The sequence below is a fragment of the Euprymna scolopes genome, chromosome 11 (assembly GCF_053919585.1).
Source record: "Euprymna scolopes isolate OS-2025 chromosome 11, ASM5391958v1, whole genome shotgun sequence".
Taxonomy (NCBI): Eukaryota; Metazoa; Mollusca; class Cephalopoda; order Sepiida; family Sepiolidae; genus Euprymna; species Euprymna scolopes.
This window is the reverse complement of record NC_136492.1, coordinates 60058229-60078561: the sequence shown is the minus strand read 5'-3', so window position 1 is coordinate 60078561 and position 20333 is coordinate 60058229. Positions and strand designations below refer to the sequence as shown.

Below are 20333 nucleotides of genomic sequence, written 5' to 3'. Positions count from 1 at the left end.
TTTTAGTGCCTCTACTCATTAAGCGTAATGAGACAGATATTTTAAATACTTTTATCTGTGTTTAGTTTACAGGACGTGCAATACAGCATGATCACATTGACACACGGATCCCTATTAGATCATTAAAGTTAAGCAACGTTGAGCCTGGTCAGCATTAAAATGGTTGACCATTTGAGAATTCCAGGTGCTGTATGTGCTCTCCGCTTATCTCGGTATTGTTTCCAGTCAGTCTTGGGCTTCTGCTTGCTACTGGACCCAAGCAATTCCGATTCAGGAGAAGCGTGGTTGAGGATTGCGCAACCCTTGCCACACAATTACATGCGCAGCTGCCTTTACAGGGGGTGTCCGTTGTCTCTTGAAACTGAACAAAGGCACTGGAACGTGCATTATATTAAAAAAAATTGCATATTTACAAAGCATTATTACAGCATCAGCTCCAACAGACTGGAGATGGAACACGCATGCTTTGTTGTAGAGACTATCACATTTTTATGGCTACAGACATTAATGCTCCAGACCAACTGTTTACAAACAAATGTTTGAGCCCTCTACGAGTAGCGGACGAATGTTTATTTAAATAATCGTTCGGATAGGTTAATTTCGGCCACCGATTCCGTAGTCATGTGGGTAGGACTGCCGACTGTCATCACGACGGTTCTAGGTTCGATCCTCGGCTTGGGAGAGGTGTTAGTCTAGCGGCACTGATGAGTTGTGATACAACGAAACAGGTCTGTATGTCGATGACTAAAATATATTTTATAAAGCTCCCCTCTTTGGTAGAGCACTCTTGTAAATTATCTTACTCGCTGCTTAATTTAGCTGAAATAATGCGAAGCTCGCGATTTGTTTACAAACAAATGTTTGAGCCCTCTACGAGTAGCGGACGAATGTTTATTTAAATAATCGTTCGGATAGGTTAATTTCGGCCACCGATTCCGTAGTCATGTGGGTAGGACTGCCGACTGTCATCACGACGGTTCTAGGTTCGATCCTCGGCTTGGGAGAGGTGTTAGTCTAGCGGCACTGATGAGTTGTGATACAACGAAACAGGTCTGTATGTCGATGACTAAAATATATTTTATAAAGCTCCCCTCTTTGGTAGAGCACTCTTGTAAATTATCTTACTCGCTGCTTAATTTAGCTGAAATAATGCGAAGCTCGCGATTTGTTTACAAACAAATGTTTGAGCCCTCTACGAGTAGCGGACGAATGTTTATTTAAATAATCGTTCGGATAGGTTAATTTCGGCCACCGATTCCGTAGTCATGTGGGTAGGACTGCCGACTGTCATCACGACGGTTCTAGGTTCGATCCTCGGCTTGGGAGAGGTGTTAGTCTAGCGGCACTGATGAGTTGTGATACAACGAAACAGGTCTGTATGTCGATGACTAAAATATATTTTATATATATATATATATATATGGTTACACAGTTCCTATTCATAATCAGTTTAAAATTGCTAGTAATGAAATGACAGAAAAATATTACAGGAAAAGTGTCACAGAATAGTTTCATTTTTTGCTAGGAAATTATAATTCTGTAAGAAAATTAACGGGAACACGTCTTTAAGAACACCGCAATGAATACCAACAAATCTCAGTCCCAATGTAAAAAATTCAACAGTCTATCTTCCTTAATTCGTCATAAAGTAGTTGCTTTCCTCATATGAAAATATGTGCCCAATTTGAAAACCAGTTTCAAAGCTGATAACCCTTTATTTTCGTCTTCCTTGTCACAGTAGGTAACATTTCATCTTTCTTTATACTTTAAACCACACACACAAAGAAAAACACACACAAAAAACGCACACACAAAAAAACAAAAAACAAACGAAAAAAACATAATTGAACACAAAATGTAAATCAGTTATTTAGTGTTGGGCTTATCGTTCATACCTTATCTTAATCAGGAATTTTTTTAAAGATGCAAAAACAGTTAAGATTCAACAGGTTTTCATTTTTTTTCTCTATGTTATTGCTAGCATGGTTACCCGGTGGTGTTCGGAGGGCATAAACAACAAATTAAAAGAATAAAGGTATGCGTAACAGGTTTTTATTTAACAACTTTTTTCTTTCCCACTCGCCCCCCCCCCACCTCTTTACTCTCCCAGATACTACATTTGAAAAAGTTATTTCGAAAGGAATGGTACAGTCGAAATAAATTAGGCACAAGGCCATTTAAAAATGTGAGGATAAGGAGATCTACGGTCATCCTTGTCACTTTACTTAAGATTTGTCTATGTTGTTCCTAGCTAGAATTCTCAATCACCATAATACTACATTCATACAAGGGATCGCCCTTACACCCTAGTCCAGAGACGAGAAAGTGTATTTTAGTTTAAATTTCACACCGAATGTTAATAGAAAAATAGCTTTAAATGTCGACTCCCCCTCCAACAAATTTTGTTCCAAGTCACAACAAAAGGAATAAATATTACAAAAAAAAAAAAAAAATGTGTTCATAATCTTGAAAAGGAATATATCGGCTTTGTGGATGTATCTTGTGTAGTTTCTAACTTTTAGTTGGACACAGCTGCCTTTTATATAATATACTAATAGAGATATTCGACGGTGCCAGGGGCAATAAAAAAAACTAAATAGAAAAAGTTAAATAGTGCATGTAATATCTTCATATTAAAACATATCGGCCCTTCTCCCCTCTCTCCCTAACTGTCTCTTTATCTTTCTCTCTTTCTCAATCCTTCATTTTTCTGTCCTTTTGTGCAAACTCTCTCCTTCACCTCTGTCCAACGCGCACTATCTCTCTCTCTCTCTCTCTTGTTTTAATGCATTAAAAAAAATAATAATGTAAATCATATACTAAAGCGTTTTAAATGTAATACTGTAAGTTAACATTCGTTGCTCCTGGACAAAGCGGAGTAGAACAAAACACAATGATATTCTTAATGTCGAGTAATTCCGTTCTTCTCACTAGCTTCCACAATAAAAAGGAAGAGAAACTATGTTGATAATGAAAATAGTCCAAAGATTTGACCTTCACCTGCACTCATGCTGAATCAAAATATATGTATTCTTGCAGATGTACGCATTCTAGGTTTTTACAAGTGTAAACAGACAGGCAGAAACAAAGTTTACCCAATAATTATGGCGGATATCTGAAATCGGCCAGGGAATACATGCCAGCAATTTTATACAACACATGTCAGCCGACTTAAAACCTATGATGATGATGATGACGACGACGATAACATTTGATCTCGAAGATTTATTATGAGGATTCTAAGCAGTTAAGCCTTAGTTATAAAAATGTGATTAATCAATATGATGAAAACATTCTATTTCAGAGCAGTTTATGTTGGTGAGAAGAGTTTCATTACAAAATCATTTTTGAATGTGCGAACGTGTGTATATATATATATATATATATATATATATATATATATATATATATATATATATATATATATATGGTTGTTAAGCTGGATTAAATTCGACAATATAAAAATAGAATGGAGGTGGAAGGACCTGACTACTCAACGTTTCGCCCGATTTATGCGGGCTTTTTCAATGTCAATGACCATCCCTCTTGAAAAAGTGCGCATAAATCGGGCGAAACGTTGAGTAGTCAGGTCCTTCCACCTCCATTCTATATATATATATATATATATATATATATATAGAAAAGATAATTTTTAATATGAATTTGCTATATATATATATATATATATATATATATATATATATATATATATATTAGCAAATTCATATTAAAAATTATCTTTTCTATTTATTTAAAAAGAAAATACAACTTTGTTATATATGGGTCGTGGAATTGCATTCATCTGCAAACCCTTCATTTTAATTAATTCTCTATTAGTTTTTTTCGGTTTTCTTATGGTATGATCATCTGTAGTTTACTATTACGAGTAATTATGCTCATGCAGGTGTTCTACATGATTTATATTTGTGTAAAAAAGTTATAGTAAACACAAACTTCTTTCTATATATATATTTATGTATGCGTATATATGTTTGTTTAAAAAATCCTGCCTACCAAATTCCTGTGAGTTTTGGGCCTACAGACATGAAACTTAATATATAGGGTATTCGAACACATGCGAAACTTTATATTTGGGAAAATCAGTGTAAAAATGTGAAAACTAAAAAAAAAAATGGAATTATATGTATCATACATATATATATATACATTACACATACATACATAATAATGTCAATATACAATTTGTGCTTCAGATTGTTATATAGTTGAGAACACAAGAGAAAGTATCTGTTATTTATCCATCTATCTATTGATATAGTTATCTATCTATCTATCTATCTTAAAATCTGGTTATTAATATATCTATCTATATTTGTATCTATCTATCTGTCTGTCTATTTAATTAAAATAAATAATATATGAGATGTGAAGATATGTTTTGATAAAAGTTGTCAAAATATCTTGGTGTAAAATGGACAAGTTTCACCGGAAGAGAGTTGACCAGCATGGGAAGTACGTGTCTTTTTGTCACGTGTTCTGGTTAGTTGAGAAAATAGATGAGTGTGAAAGAGGACGTTAAACAGAGCAGACCGTTTAACAGGTCGCCTCCTCCCTATTCACCGGGGAGGGAGCAGACAGGTCTGAAATTGGAGAGTAAGAGAAACCCACAAGCAAAGATATTCATTTCCCATTCTTCTGCGATTGACACCTGCATTCATCCACAGGTTCCAGCTTACTTGTTACTTGTACGTGTTTCGGCTATCACCGTTGATCAGTTGAGCCGGCTCCACCTATTGCGTCAATCACAGCTTGAATTGAGGCCAACCACGCCCGATGATCCAATGCTGCAGCAACCATGAGTGCGAGTCATTTGCGGTTCCAACAACGTAGACTGTAGAGGTTGGGACCCCGAATCAACTTGGAGTCTTGTTTGACCGTCTTGATCCAAGTCTTCAGCTGTTCACCACAACGTTTCTTCCAGCCTTGCAGCGATGCTGGGTTGATGACCTCATGGATTACATCACCAAGTCGACAACGAAGGGCATAGCCAAACCAGCGTAGACGCCTCATGATGGTTTTTGCAAGAGAAGATGTCTTGCAGCATGTGTGGACCACAGTGTTGGGGACCAAATGCTGCCAGCAAACCTGGAGGATGCGGTGTGGACACTGATGATCAAACACCTCAAGTTTGTGCTGATCAGAGACCTGCACAGACCATATTTCAAAACCATACAGGAGAATGGTACGAACAAGGGCATAGTAGATCCTGATTTTCGTTCTCAAAGTGATTTCATGCCGGGACCACTGATAGATGTAAAGGCAGTTGGAGACAAGACGAGTATTGTTGATGCGGTTAAGGAAATCTTCCTCACCATGACCTGTTACGGTGATTATGGAGCCAATGTATTTGAACCGGTCAACCTCTTTGAGGGTGTCCCCACTGACGGTAATGGCTTGTTTTTGGCTGGAGGGAATCCCGCAATCAGTAGCTTCGTTTTCTGGGGCATTGATCTTCCATCCAAGAACAGATAAAATTTCCAGGTGGACCAAAAAACCAACGACGCAGTTGAAAAGTTGATGACGTATATCGAAATACATGTATGTGTTTTTGTTATGGCTGACACACATGCGCGCGGCACACTTAGACGATCACGGAACGTAAATAGACTGTAACACGATAACTTGGGGTTGTTCAGATAGTGAAGAACCCCACAATAGACATTTAGTAACACGACACACAATAACATAACGTTTATATGAACATCACTCCATAATGTTACAAGATTATCCAATCACTGTATGATAGATGATGATATAATAGAAGTAAATATCAGAGGGGATTCTGTATCCTTGATGAAAATATTTGTTGTGTTTTGGGCGGAAAGATTTGATCTTTCCCACACTATGAAAAAAAAAATACATTCATAATAGAAGAGTAATGTATTGTACCGAAACACTAGTGAGGCATTGTGGGAAAGGAAAAGAGTATTTTCTAAATTGACATACATAAGAAAGAACTATATATGTGTGTGTGTGTGTGTGTGTGTGTGTGTGTGTGTGTGTGTGTGTGTGTGTGTGTGTGTGTGCATACCTATAAAGACCCTTTTCTCCCTTTGACATTAATATAAAAAGCCTAACCTTTTCTATTAGCATTAATTTGCTTCCCCACGAAAACAAAATGTGACACAAGATCGTTTTTAACGTGGTGGAACATCAGCTCCCCCAAAAAGGGAACTCTGACAGTAGCCTGAAAATAAAATTTGTCTTAGTATAGAAGGGTTTTCCCTCCATTGACTAAAGACAAATTAACTTAAATCTAGCATCAGAACAGATAGTACACTTCAAATATTTATTCAAGATGTTTGGTTTAGTTGTTTTGTAGAGGAAAATTATAGCTTTTGTTTTTGACTTTGCATAACATGATTAAGTTTTACAAAGGAAAAGGGGAAAAAACTAGAACATCAATGTTTGGTACATTTAAATCAGGAAACCAATATCTTCAGACAGCCTAACCTGGTAGCGCCAGACACCAAATACTGAATTCACATATTCATATATGTCATTATTCATACGTACATCTACATAATTATCAAACTCTGTGGATCTTGCTTGCATCTTGTTTTCACAGATTAGGCAATTCCATCTTTTAAAAAAGGGATGACAGGTGAATTTATATATATATATATATATATATATATATATATATATATATATATATATATATATACGAGCAAACAGTTAATAAAACATGTTAAAAAACACTTTGAAATGAGTTAAAAACATATTTAATCTGAAGAGGAAACACTAGATAAGTGGATAGTCCTTAATCCGCAGAGTTTCGAAGAAATATTTTCCTTCTCATCAGAGGGCAGGAATTAGCAAAATGCAGGATCGGATTTTGCTTGCAAAAGTATTTGATGAAACAACAAGTCAAAGATCTTACTTGAAAAGAAAAAAAGTGAAGCAGAGGGAATATGGTGAAGAAAAAGGTGATTACACATGAATGGATAGTCTGGTGGAAGATAAATAATCCAGTGACGGTAAAATCCAAGTATATAATTTCAAGAGAGTTAATCGAAGTTCCATTTGCACAAGTAAAATCCAAAAATCCCGTAATTGGAAGAAGATGGTCCATAATAATCCAAAGGCAGAAATCCATGGAAAAATTCACAAAAATGTGTACAAGGAAGAAAGTAAGAAATTCCAATAATATTAATGAAAGAAAAATAAGATATGCTTTTCATTCTACTGCCGAGGTATAAATATTTTATTTTATATATATATATATATATATATATATATATATATATATATATATATCTTATTCAAACACTTTCGTGTTTGAATATATGGTTAAGTGTTAGTTTTACTCATTTAGAACTGCTTTAAAGCTTCACCACACTCATTTTGCTACAAAATTTCAAACAATTTATACAGTTCATAGGTCACCTTCTCAGCTATATTGTGAAAAAAATTTTCAACTTTTCTTTAGTAAAACAAAAGTTATAATAAAATTACTGTGTTAAAAAATTCTCAGAATTTGTAAGGAACGGATAGACGTTTTTTTTTATTGGCTGTTGGTTACCATAGCCATAAAATCTGTTACGCTACCTTAAATCGGCTGGGAACGGCGGAGATGACGATCTAACAGGATATATATATATATAAAAACAACAACTCACTAATCATTCAGCTCTGTCTCGATCTGTCGCTCAGCTGTACTGTAGCTAATAATTCACAAGTAACACGTGAAACAGAGAGAACATTTTATTTCGAAGCAAAGCCTGGAAAAATCAGGGATTACATAGAAAAATGCGAGCATGAAAAGTAACATGATTTAAAAATGGAAGAGTAAAAGGACTAATTGCTAAAACTGGAAAAGAAAAAATATAAATTTATAACTTAAAATATCGCAGTATTAATTAACAATTGATTATATAGTGTGGAATCAAACTTTTCAAAAAGTTCTTCATGCTGCAATATTTTAAGTTATAAATGTATTATATCTTTTACTAGAATATCTTGTCTTTTTTCTTAACCATATTACTTGTCATGCTCGCATTTTTCTATGTAATATATATATATATATATATATATATATATATATATATATATATATATATATATATATATATATTAGCTTTTATCTCACTAATATATATTAGGTTCAATATAATAATTAATTGAAAATTGTCTAAATACGTAATCTGCATGAATGATAATATCATATTTAAGCATATCTTATGACTTAGCAACGCCAGGCGGCTTGCTAGTATATATATATATATATATATATATATATATATATATATATATATATATATATATATATATATATATATATAAAATAAAAACGATGGCTGAGGTTATGCGAATGAACAGGAAAACCCAAAATTAATAAATAGTTATCAACGCTTCGTCCCTATTTCAGGCGACATCATCAGGATTTGGTTAAAAAAAAATGCTGAGAAAGGAAACAGGTTACAGATCACATACGAGTGAAGAGGGAAAGAAATTTAGGTTCTTTCCTACTCTGGAAAGAATTTATAAATGTGTGTGTAGGGGCGTTGGATTATTCTCTCTTTCGCTCTCTCTATATATATACACACACACATACATTCAAATATCATTATATACATGCATAATATTTACTGAACTGTTGATTCACTTTACTAGTCCAGCTGTTTACATGATCAGCTGCTCCTGCTAATGTTCCTGCAACTTAGTTCCAGAAATTAGACTAATAATGGCGTGCTATTACAAATCTACCCTGATACAAAGAGGCTCTCTCTTACACATATAAAACATAATCATAAAGTTCCTATTTAATTGCGTTCCCCACGATGGTAGAGTCAGTTTGTAATGTGGAGAAAATCCAGCTCCGCCTCGATTGAGACAAAAATTAAAATCGCCTCAGTCTAGAAGGATTTCTCTTTCACCAACCGAGGAGATAAGAAAAAAGATAAAGTGCAGTATCAGAACAGATACTACACTTTTCTTCTAGTCAAAAGACAAAGGAAACATCCTCTATACAAACAATCCTTGTGTCTTGTTGGCCCCTGTGCATAACCATAAAGATGCACAGATTTATGAGGTGTGCGTAGGTTGTGAGGGGGGAAGGGAGTCTAAATGATAAGCAGTGTTGTTGTCCAGCCAAATTGCCCTGTTTTGTATGCACTTTAGGACAGCAATGACTGGAAGCCATGATATGTTCTCTTCTGTTCTGTTCAATTTGAACGGGAGTGAAGAGGGCGGGGGGGGGGATGTGAGATGCAAGAAAGGATTTATCTGGCAAAAATTAGATTTTAATCTAATCACGCATTCATGATACTAAGCCTCCGGCACTTGTATTCCTTATAACACAACAATGAATGGAAATTGTTAAATTTTGACTTGGTTGAAGCACTCATTGATAAAGTGGAAAATAATTTGTTCACAATCATTTCATAGAAAGGATATATACATTGACCCATGTCAATGTATATATACTTTCTATGAAATTTATAACATACTCTGTACTGATATTGATGTGCTTGTAAACATGAACAATAATTTCAAAATTTAAATGTCATCCAAGTCTAATATTTAGATACAAGTGTATTAAGTAGGTGATCGTCACTTAAGCAAATCTAGTACAGAATTTAATACAATATAGAAAGCATTAATTATAAATAATATATAAGTCATCATTATATATGTATTTAAAATGAATTCAAATTAAAAAAAAAAAAAAAAAAAAAACATTTAAAAAACCTGTAAAGAAGATATATAAAAATTTTAATTATCGGACAAGGAGTACAGATAAACTTGAAAGACCTTATTCCACAGAGTTTCGAAAAATGCAATTCTTCTCATCAGAAAAAGAGGTTTGCAAAGTATAGAATACATTTTGCAGATTAATACATTAAAAGAAACTACAAGTATGAATTCAATCACACACACACACACACACACACACACACACATATACATATATCGATTTTTTGTTATTTTACAAAAAAAAATTATATCGATAATTATATTCTGTATGAGTTACTCACCTTTGAAAATTTTAGGAAGAATTGTGTTCCTTACAACGGAATAGTTACCCTACAATTTAGAGACGTGTACAAATACGTGCGTGTACATATGCATGTTTATATAATAAAAACACATAAACACATATATTCCATGTTTACGTATTTAAATTAATTATTATAGATAAAATAGTTATCCACAGACACGTGTGTCACCGTATTTATAGTCCACAAAAGCAATTGACTCTACCCAGGTTCAGTCCTGCAACCACAGAGCCAATGACCTGGTTTATTACTCCCACACTACAAAGCCTCAGCTGAAAATATGTGCTAGTTTATTGACCCTTGGTATAGTAAGTCATGCTGATGAGCCGTAAATACGGCAAAACACGTGTCCATAGATAACTATATTATCTATAATATATATATATATATATATATATATATATATATATATATATATATGAGAAAACAATCACGGCAATGAGAATGACATGTTTACCCGATACAAGCAAGAGTAAACTTCAATCTAATATAAATATCAGTATTTATCCTGTATATAATATTTTGATTGCAGAAATTCCCCTATGGACCAAATTACCGTAGATTTGCATTACCAGATGCCACATACAAATTTATTATGTCTAAACTATTACCAACCATCCTATGTAAATTTTGCACGCCGTTACATACACATTCAGTCGTGATATCAAAATGTTACCGTTACATACACACTCAGTCGTGATGTTAAAATGCTAGATTCCATCCCTGGAGGACAAACATCACACTCGCAACAGTAGAAGAGGAAAAAGTCCCTACTTTTCCCTCAATATATTTAGTCTTACCACTGCTACAAGTTGTCACTGGGTAAGATTCTGCATTTTTCCTCTATAGTGCGATTACACCCTTCGTAACTGCAAAATTATATTCATAGACATAACATATTCTTTCCAATTTCGGCATTAAACTTAATAACTTCTCTCCGACAATGTTCCAGCTTCTACGATGGGCTGAATCCGAACATTCTTATATTGCAGAATAAAACGAATTTCTATATTAACGAATTTGACAAACATGGCATCTCCCTCCAAAGGAGGCACTAACGTTAAAACGACTCACACTTACCGATTATTAATCATTCAGAAATAGACATTTACGTATTGCTAACCTCATATAACGCTACATACATTCACAAGTAAAAACTTACATAAATGCGGTCCAATTTTCCTACATCGATTATCTACACTTGTTGCTACCCGCAGGAGGACACACTAGCGAGCGCTAAAAAATAAATAAATAAATAAATAAAAACTATTAACCGCTCATAAACAAACAGTTAACTATTGATAGCCTTATTTCATGAAACTAACTTTCGCAAGTAAAATAATTCACACACACACACACACACACACACACACACACACACACAAACACACACACACGCACAGTATTCTCCGTATATGCTTGCAAATATTAACAAACAATTAAAATTGCTTTGTTTACACAAACAAACGAAATAGCTAAAGCCTTTCAACTGTCGAATAAAAATTCATGGCTTTAATATTCTTAGATAATTCTCATTTATTATCTGATTACCATGGTCAAATCACTGCTAAAAATAATCGTTCACGTCTATAAAACTTAAACATCGAATCGGAAATTCTCAAACAAAATGAAACGAACTTTATTTTTATTATGACAATTCGCTAAGAATTTTAAAGCCAGGACGTTCTATTTGACAGTTTAAAGGCTTCTAAGGAGCCACGAAGTAACTATTAACAAACGATTAAAATTGCTTTGTTTAGAAAAAATGAACGAAATAGGCAAATCCTTTAAACAGTGGAATAACAATTAAAATTCTTAGCAAATTCTCAGTTAATTTAAAAGATTGAAAGTTTTGGGAGCTTTTCATTCCTAGTTATTTTATTTCTTCTTATTATTTTATTTCATTTTAGCGAGAAAGATAACGAATTATATTAATTTATTTTTATTTCGGACTACTAGTCTCATCTTTATTAGTTGTTGTTTTTCATCTTTTATTGGTTTGTTTATTCACAACGTTTCGGCCAACTAATTCCTCTGGCCTTCGTCAGGTGGTAACCGCGACGGATAGGAACTTCGAATCTCCTAACTGCATTCTCAGCCATCACTGCCATCCGTAGTTGTTGTCATCTCACCACATTTTTGGCCAATTAACCTCTGGCACGCTTTGGGTGGGATTGAAACCGCTATCTTCAGACAATGTTCATCTGGAACTGTAGAGATTCAACGTCTCTATCAACTGCGCCACGGGCCTCGAAGGGCGATCAAGGTTGGATTCTTTGATCTTATAAATCCACGTTTATTTATTATCTGATCTGCCATCCGTAGTTGTTGCCGTCTCACCACAAGATAACGAATTGTTGTTTGTTTGTTTGTTTGTTTTGTTTTACGGCATATCAACCACTTTGGGGTCATTTAATGCCGAAAGGTTCGTTATGTTGTGTTAAATATTGGTTTGTTCTTCTTAAGGTTTTTTTTTTTTTTTTTTTGGGGGGGGGGGGTCTTTCCTTATATTTTTGAGTATATTTTAGTTTCTTTCAGAAAATTGATAATTTTTTGGGGATCAATCTTGTTTAATATTGTTTTCAGATTTTTTTCTTGGTAATACTTTGTTCGGATTTGTTCAAGGTCAATGCAGTTTGTCAGTATATGGTGTATTGTGTAGGGTTCTTGACACGTTATACAGTTTGGTGTCTCCTCCCCTTTTAGTAGATGTGAGTGGGTGATGTGAGTGTGACCTATTCGCAGTCTGGTCATTACTACCTCTTCCTTTCTTGTTAACTTTTTGGTGTCTCTCGTTCCAATATTTGGTGTTATTTGGAATAGTTTGTTTTTGGTGTATGAGCTCCAGTTTTCTTGCCATTTTCTCTTCAAAAATGTGTTTATTTTAGTCTTTAGGTCTGTATAGGGGATTTTTCCACTTATGTGGTTTTGTTGCAGAGTTTCCTTTGCTGCCTTATCTGCTTGTTCATTCATGTATATGCCGATATGGCTTGGTATCCAGCAAAAGATAATGTTTTTTTTCATGGTTATGGCATCTATTTTGTTTAGCAATTTTGTAATAAGTGGGTTTGTCATTTTTTTTTCTTTTAGAGATATGAGTATTGAAAGTGAGTCAGTAAATATGATATATTTTTGATGGTCATCATTGGTTATTATATTCAGTGCCAAATCTATGGCTGTTGCTTCTGCGCTGAAAATAGAAGATTCGTTTGGGAGCCTTTTCTTTAGTTTTATTTTTTTGTGGATGGCTGCGCATCCTACTTTATCTCCATCTTTTGATCCGTCAGTGTAAATTTGTGTATATTCTTTGTATGTATTCTGGATGATAAGTAGTTCTTCATGGAAGGTTGATGGGTGGGTTTTCGTTTTGGGATATTTATTTAATTTTAATATTATGTGTGGTTGTTTGATCATCCAGGGTGGAGTTTTTGATTTGTTATATTTATGTATTTTTGTAATGTCCATTTGGGCTTCTGTGAGAAGGTTTTTTATCCGGAGGCTGTAGGGCTTGATATCTTCTTTCTTGTTGAAGAGATGTGTGTATTGTGGGTGAAGGGTACATTGATATGCAGGATTTGTTGGACTTGATACCAGCTTTAGGTAATATTGTAGCGCTAACTTCTGTCGTCTTAGAATCAGTGGAGGCTCGTGGGCCTCTATATAGAGGCTTTCTACTGGAGAGGTTCTAAATGCTCCCAAGGCTAATCTTAATCCTTGATGGTGGATTGTATTTAGTTCTTTTATGTAGGACTTCCTTGCTGCTCCATAGATGAAGCATCCATAGTCCATTTTAGATCTGATTAGAGTTTGGTATAATTTTAATAATGTGACTTTGTCTGCACCCCAATCGGTGTGTGCTAGGACTTTGATCAATTGCATTGTCTTTTGGCATTTTGCTTTTAAATATTTTATATGCGGTATAAAGTTCAATTTTTTATCAAATATAATACCTAAATATTTATGTTGGTCGGTAAGTGGGATGTTCTTGTTATCCAGTTTCAGGTTGGGGTCGTGGTGGAATTTTCGTAATTTGCAAAAGTGGATGCATTTAGTTTTTTCCTCTGAGAATGTAAATCCATTTTCTATGGCCCATTTGTTTATTTTATTCAGACAGAGTTGTAGTTTGCGTTCGGCTGTTTGTATATATTTAGATTGGTAGTATATAAGTAGGTCGTCCACGTATAGGGCATTTTCAATTCTTGGGTCTATGTTTTTTATGATATTGTTTATTTTAATGTTGAAGAGGGTGACAGACAGGATACTGCCTTGGGGGACCCCCATTTCTTGATCTTTTTGGACTGAATAAGTGTTGTCCATCCGTACTTGGAAGTTTCTATTTGTTAAGAAATTTCTGATAATTTCTGGCATTCTACCCCTAAGTCCTAGTTCATACAGGTCTTTTTGGATTCCGTATTTCCAAGCGGTGTCATACGCCTTTTGCATGTCAAAAAAAATTGCTATTAGATGTTCTTTTTTTGCAAATGCTTCTCTTATGCGTGTTTCCAGTTTTATTAAGTGATCGGTGGGGCTTCTATTTTTCCTGAAACCCGACTGGCTTTCTGTAATTAGATTTTTGCTTTCCAAGTACCAATTTAATCTTTCGTTAATCATTCTTTCAAAAGTTTTGCACAAACAACTAGTTAGTGCAATGGGTCGGTAGTTTGTTGGGTTTGTATGGTCTTTTTTTGGTTTGGGTATTGGGATTACTGTTGCCTGCTTCCAGTTTTTTGGAATGTTGTTAGTTATCCATATCTCATTGTAAATTTGTAATAAGTAGTCCAGTGATGGTTTTGGTAGTTTTTTGAGGAATTGATAATGGATCTCGTCGGGGCCGACTGCTGTATCGGGAGATTTGTTTATTGCCTCCTCTAGTTCTGCACTGTTGAATAATTGATTGTAGTTTTCTTCATTTTTTGATTTGAAGTTTATTTTTATTTTTTCTTCATTTTTCTTTATAGCTTGGAATTTTTTATTTTGGTTTTTTGATGATGAGTTCATTGAGAATTGTTCTGCTAATTTATTTGCGATATTTTGTTTGTCGGTAATCTTTGTGTTGTCGCATATAAGGTGTTTAATAGGGTTCTTTGTATTTTTTCCTGCTATTTTTCTGACCATCTCCCATACTTTTTTGGGTTTTGTGTTTTGATTAATTTTTGTTACATAATCTTTCCACGAGTTCCGTTTTGATTCTTTGATAGTTTTCCGTGCTTTGGCTTTGCTGTTTTTATAGGTGTCCAAATTTTCTTTCGTTGGACTGTTTTTAAATTTCCTTAGGTTTGCACGTCTGGCTCTTATAGCTTCTTTGCATTCTTTATTGTACCAGGGTTTGTTATATTTTGTAGTAGTGGAACTTTTTGGTATGTTCTCCTCGGCTATTGTGAGTAGGGTGTTGCTGAAATATGTGATGTGTTCTAAGTCAGGATTCGCTTCAGGTATTAATCTGTATTGACATGTATTTTGGAAATTTTCCCAATTTGCCTTTTGTAAATTCCAGCGGGGTGTTTTGTCTTCTGGCTTGGGATTCTCGTTTTCTATTATGATTGGGAAGTGGTCACTTCCGCATGCATCCTTATGTGTTCTCCAGCTATAATCCATGTATATAGTTGGGTCACATAGTGTTATATCGATTGCTGATAGGGTTCCCGTTGGTGGGTGCATATATGTATTCTCTTTGTTGTTGAGTAGGCATAGATCGTTTTGGTTAATTATTTTTTCTATGGTTTGGCCTCTTTTGTTGTTTTTTTTACTGCCCCACCATATATTATGACTATTGAAGTCTCCCAACAGTAGAAAAGGTTTAGGTAGTTGTTTGATTATATTGTTTAATTCAGTTTCGTTTATTGTTTCATTTGGTGGTATATAGAGTGAGCATAGGGTTATTGTTTTGTGTAGTGTTGCAGTTATTGCAACAGCTTGCATATTTGTTTTTAAGTTCACTTTGCTGTGTGGAATGTTTTCGTTTATCAGTATTGATGATCCACCGGTGGCTTTGCATGATAATTTGTTTATGTGGTTGTATATTGAGTAGTGTTTTATGTTAATTTTGTCATTTTCTTTTAAGTGTGTTTCCTGTAGGCAAATTATTGCAGGACATAAGGATTTGATAAGTATTTGCATTTCTTCGATATTAATTTTTAATCCTCTTATGTTCCACTGTAGGATTTTGTTAGTCATGGTTTATATTTTCTTTTGGTTTTGGACTGTTGGTGTTTATGTCTACGTCCATAGTTTCGATGTTAGTTTGGGTGTTTCTTTTGGAAGTGGATGGTCTGTTTCTTGTTTCTGGTGAGAGGCTTTTTTTGGGTTTTGGTCTGGGACTTTTAGATTTACTTTGTCTTGACTGTCTTTTTTGGCTATCAGTTTCAACTAGTTCAAATTTATTTTCATTTTCAATTAATACTAATTCTGTTTTTTGTTTGTCATTTTGTTTTTGGGGGGTAGTTTTTTTGTTGTTCTGTTCTATTTCCATTTTTTCTGTTGTTGTGTGTTTATTTTTAACATCTGTTTTTGTCCTTGTTTGTGACTTGGATCTTTCACGTTTTGATAATTGAGGAGGTTTCATTTCTTTAGGGATTGATTCCTCAATATTGATGGAAGTTTTTCTGATTTCCTTTGTTTCGTTTTCTTTTATACTGGGTTGTTCGTTTCTGACTTTTATTTGGCTGTTGGAGTTTATTTTCAGTTCTGATAAAAAAGATTTTAATTCTTCAAGTATGTTCTTTAGTTCTTTTGCTAGGTTTGCAATTTCTGGAGCAAGGTTTAGTTCATTGTAGTTGTACATTTTGTTTGCTTGTTGGGTTATTGTGGCATATGAGTTTTTGGTGCGATTTGTGACTTCTTTGCGGGCTTCTTGGAAGGTTATATTTTTTTGATATTTGATTGTTATTATTTCCTTCTCTTGATTATATATTTTGCACTGTTTTGAGTGAGAGTGGTGCTCTTCTTGACAGTTTGTGCATTTGGTTTTATTTGGACAGTCTTCTTCATCGTGGTCTGGGTTTTTTTCACTGCAGTTTCCACATGTGAAGAATCTTAGACATTGGTCTTTATTATGTCCAAACTTTTGGCAGTTGTAGCATTGTAAAGGTTTTGGGATGTATTGTTCTATTTTCGTTCTTTCATAACCTATATTGATGGTCTCTGGTATTTGAGGATAATTGAATGTTAATATATAAGTGTTTGTATATATTACCTCTCCTTTTTTTTTAAATGTGATTCTTTTTACATCTGTGACCCCTTGGTTTTTTAGTTCTGTTTTGATTTCTTCTGTTGTGCAGACGGAGATTTCCTGGTTTTTTATGACTCCTTTGGAGTAGTTTAGTGTTTGGTGTGGATAAGCTTTGATGTTTGTTTCATGCAATTTTTGTAGTTGAAGTAGAGTTTTGGCCTGTTTTTTATTTAGTACTTCTACCAATATGGTACCATTCCTTAATTTTTTGACATTTTTAGGTGTTATTTTGCTTGATATTACCTTTTGGATAATGAAGGGTGACATTTTAGTTAACGGTATATTAGACGTTGCTTCTAGCACGATGAATCTTGGAAAGTTTGTATCTTCATTGTCGCTGTCAGAGTCAATTTCTGTGTGTGGTCTCTTGGATTTTTTGGTATTCATAATAATTTTTGAAAAATTCATCAGCCATGCTCCCCACCCTCCTCGGAGCCCCTTATGGGGAAGAACTATGAGGGGGTAAATCCCATTCGCCTCGGTTCTCCAGGGCTACATAGCTGGTATACTCAAACATGGGGAGGTTTCCAAGCATTCACAATATATGGTTATGCCCACCCAAGTATGGGATTTCCCTGTATTTTTATTATTCCTGATGGTTACCTTTTTCCCAGCTTGATTGACCCTTCAGCCATCGCTTATTAATTCAGTTTATTGTTTATGTTGAGTGTTAGTGTGTTTTTGTTTGGATTGTCTGAATTAGTGCTTGTCATGACCAACCGATTGATTGGATCGGGCCTATCCAACCTCCCGTCTAGCCTAGTAAGGGCCAAAGTGGTGTGTTGTAGTATCATGTTATTATTTCCTAGGCATGTTCCACTCAACCACCAGGATCCCGTTCTTAATGCATTACGGGTTGCCACCAACGGTCAACTGGTGGTCCCATTGAAGGATTTTTACCCTCTGCAGGGGGGCAGTTGGTATGTTCTATCGCCCTACCAACTAGGCAAAAAAAAAAAAAAAAAAAAAAAAAAAAAAAAAAAAAAAAGGTGAGGAGGTGAAGGAAAAAGAAAACGAGGGAGGGGAGGGGGAGGAGAATGTTGTTTTTGTTTTTGTTTTCGCAGAACATGACTAAGTTTTGCAAAAGGGAATAAAAAAACAAAGACATCTATGTAGGTGCGTTTCATCTCAGGAAGTCAGTAGACAGCCTGATCTGGTAGCACCAGGATAACGAATTAGTAATTCATTATTACTAAATAAATAACATGGAAAATACATCTTCTCTGGTAATAATAAAAATAATGTTCGTTTCATTTTGTTTTCAAGTTTCCAATTCGATGTTTAAGTTTGATGGATGCGGACGATTTCTGTCGCAGTGATATGGCCAAGATATTTCGATATCGACATTTGCCAGTATCGCCTGCACCCCTTCAAATAAAAACCTGCCATGAAACAATACTTGTGCTCTTCTGCCCCCGTGCTGAAATAATAACGTTATTATTTTGAAAGCCATTCTTAACATGGGACTCGACAGGGTGTTTGGTAACTATTCTGTGCTTCCACCAAACAATTCAATGATAAAAACGATATCGTGAAACTTGAATTTAACCTGAATAAACTATTTAAAAATAGCGAGGTGGCAGAGATGCACAATCAACAAAACATGTTCACCTTTGCTTAATTTTTTTTTTTTTTTTGCTTTTGTCATTTACTTACTAGTAAATGACAAAAGCAAAAAAAAAAAAAATTGACGGTTACATTTCTTTACACGCACACACGTTAACATTTTTTGGAGAGAGGGGGTAATTAACACATTACATACACCTTCACATTTTTCGTTACAATGACCACTTTTATAAGTTTTCGTCTATACTGATTACGAAAATCTCATTCAAATTTTGCGCAGACAAGTGCTTCTAGAGATATAAGCACATGTATTCTGCACTGTAATTCAATGCCTGCCAGATTTGTACTCACGCGTGATACAAAACTCTACTTCTCTCCTATCGACATTGTCACTACCCATATCAATTGCGGGTGGATATGCTGCTTAAGATTTTAACAGTTAAATTTGGGGGATTTCTTTATCTACCACCCCAACTAAAAAGGGGGTGCTCTGCTCCGATATACGTTCTTTACATGAGAATGTTGGGTGTACCTATTCCAAGGGGAGATTGGTGGTGTCTATTCTGAAAGCCGTTCTTAACATGGGGACTTTCTATCTAACAGTTCATATACAGTGAGAATCCCTAAATTGTAAAAAAATCTGTTTATACTTTCTATTCTTATCCTAATGGACCTTTTTTCCTAATTTTAATGGACCTTTTTTCCTAATTTATACCATTACATACTGATTTACGCATCCTCTTATTTGCTTTTTTCAGATTCAAACAGTTCGTGCAGGTTATCAACAGTCGTAGTTTTTGCGAAGAGGGGGGGGACTTCCACCGGGCAACGCCGGTTAACGAGTCCTGCTAGTATATTATATTAATCTTAACCAAATAAAAAAGCTCAATACAAACACAATCGAGAGTAGAGCTTGTTATAAGAGAAAAAAAAATTAAAATTTACAATTAAATTTGTTGTTGGTCAGGATACTCCAAAAAACAATTTTCAACAATTTTCAAAATTGTTTTTTGGAGTATTCTGTCGAACGATAAATTTAATTGTGAAGTTTTAATTTATAGTTTTAATTTCTTTATTTTTCACACACACACACACACACACACACACACACACACACACACACACACACATACATATATAGTAATAAGTAGTTATCAATAATCATTAGTAAGATTGTAGATTTACAAACAAGAATCGGTTTACGGTTCCTAAAATTCGTATTGGAATTGTCTGCAAGAACACGTGGCATAACGGATAAAATACTTGTTAAATTCAGTTTTAAGTGACACTCTTCTGCAGGTTGAGGGTTCAATTCACTAAAAATACGCGTTCATATTACTTAAGACTTCTAACCAATCATAACTGAGGAAATAAGTGGATGAAAAGAAAGGGTTCTGTTTGAGATTTCAGAGTTCGACAGAATATACAGAATAATAGTTAAGATGAGTACAATAGCGTAAATAATTCAAATTCTCAAAATTTCAGATAAAGTTATGAATAATAATTATGCTATATTT

At 34.5% G+C, this 20333-nt stretch overlaps 2 protein-coding genes across 7 annotated transcripts in view; both read right to left on the bottom strand.

Annotated features, from left to right (window-relative positions):
* LOC145287869 (glutamate receptor ionotropic, NMDA 1-like) overlaps nt 1–20333 on the bottom strand; it is a 540534-nt gene that overhangs the window by 453787 nt on the left and 66414 nt on the right. The gene's annotated exons all lie outside the window — the stretch shown is intronic.
* LOC145288141 (uncharacterized) overlaps nt 4828–20333 on the bottom strand; it is a 111924-nt gene continuing 96418 nt past the window's right edge. Inside the window, exon 2 of the mRNA XM_080136201.1 lies at nt 4828–5472. Within this exon, the coding sequence (XP_079992327.1) occupies nt 4828–5472 (645 nt within the window). The remainder of the gene's footprint in view (nt 5473–20333) is intronic.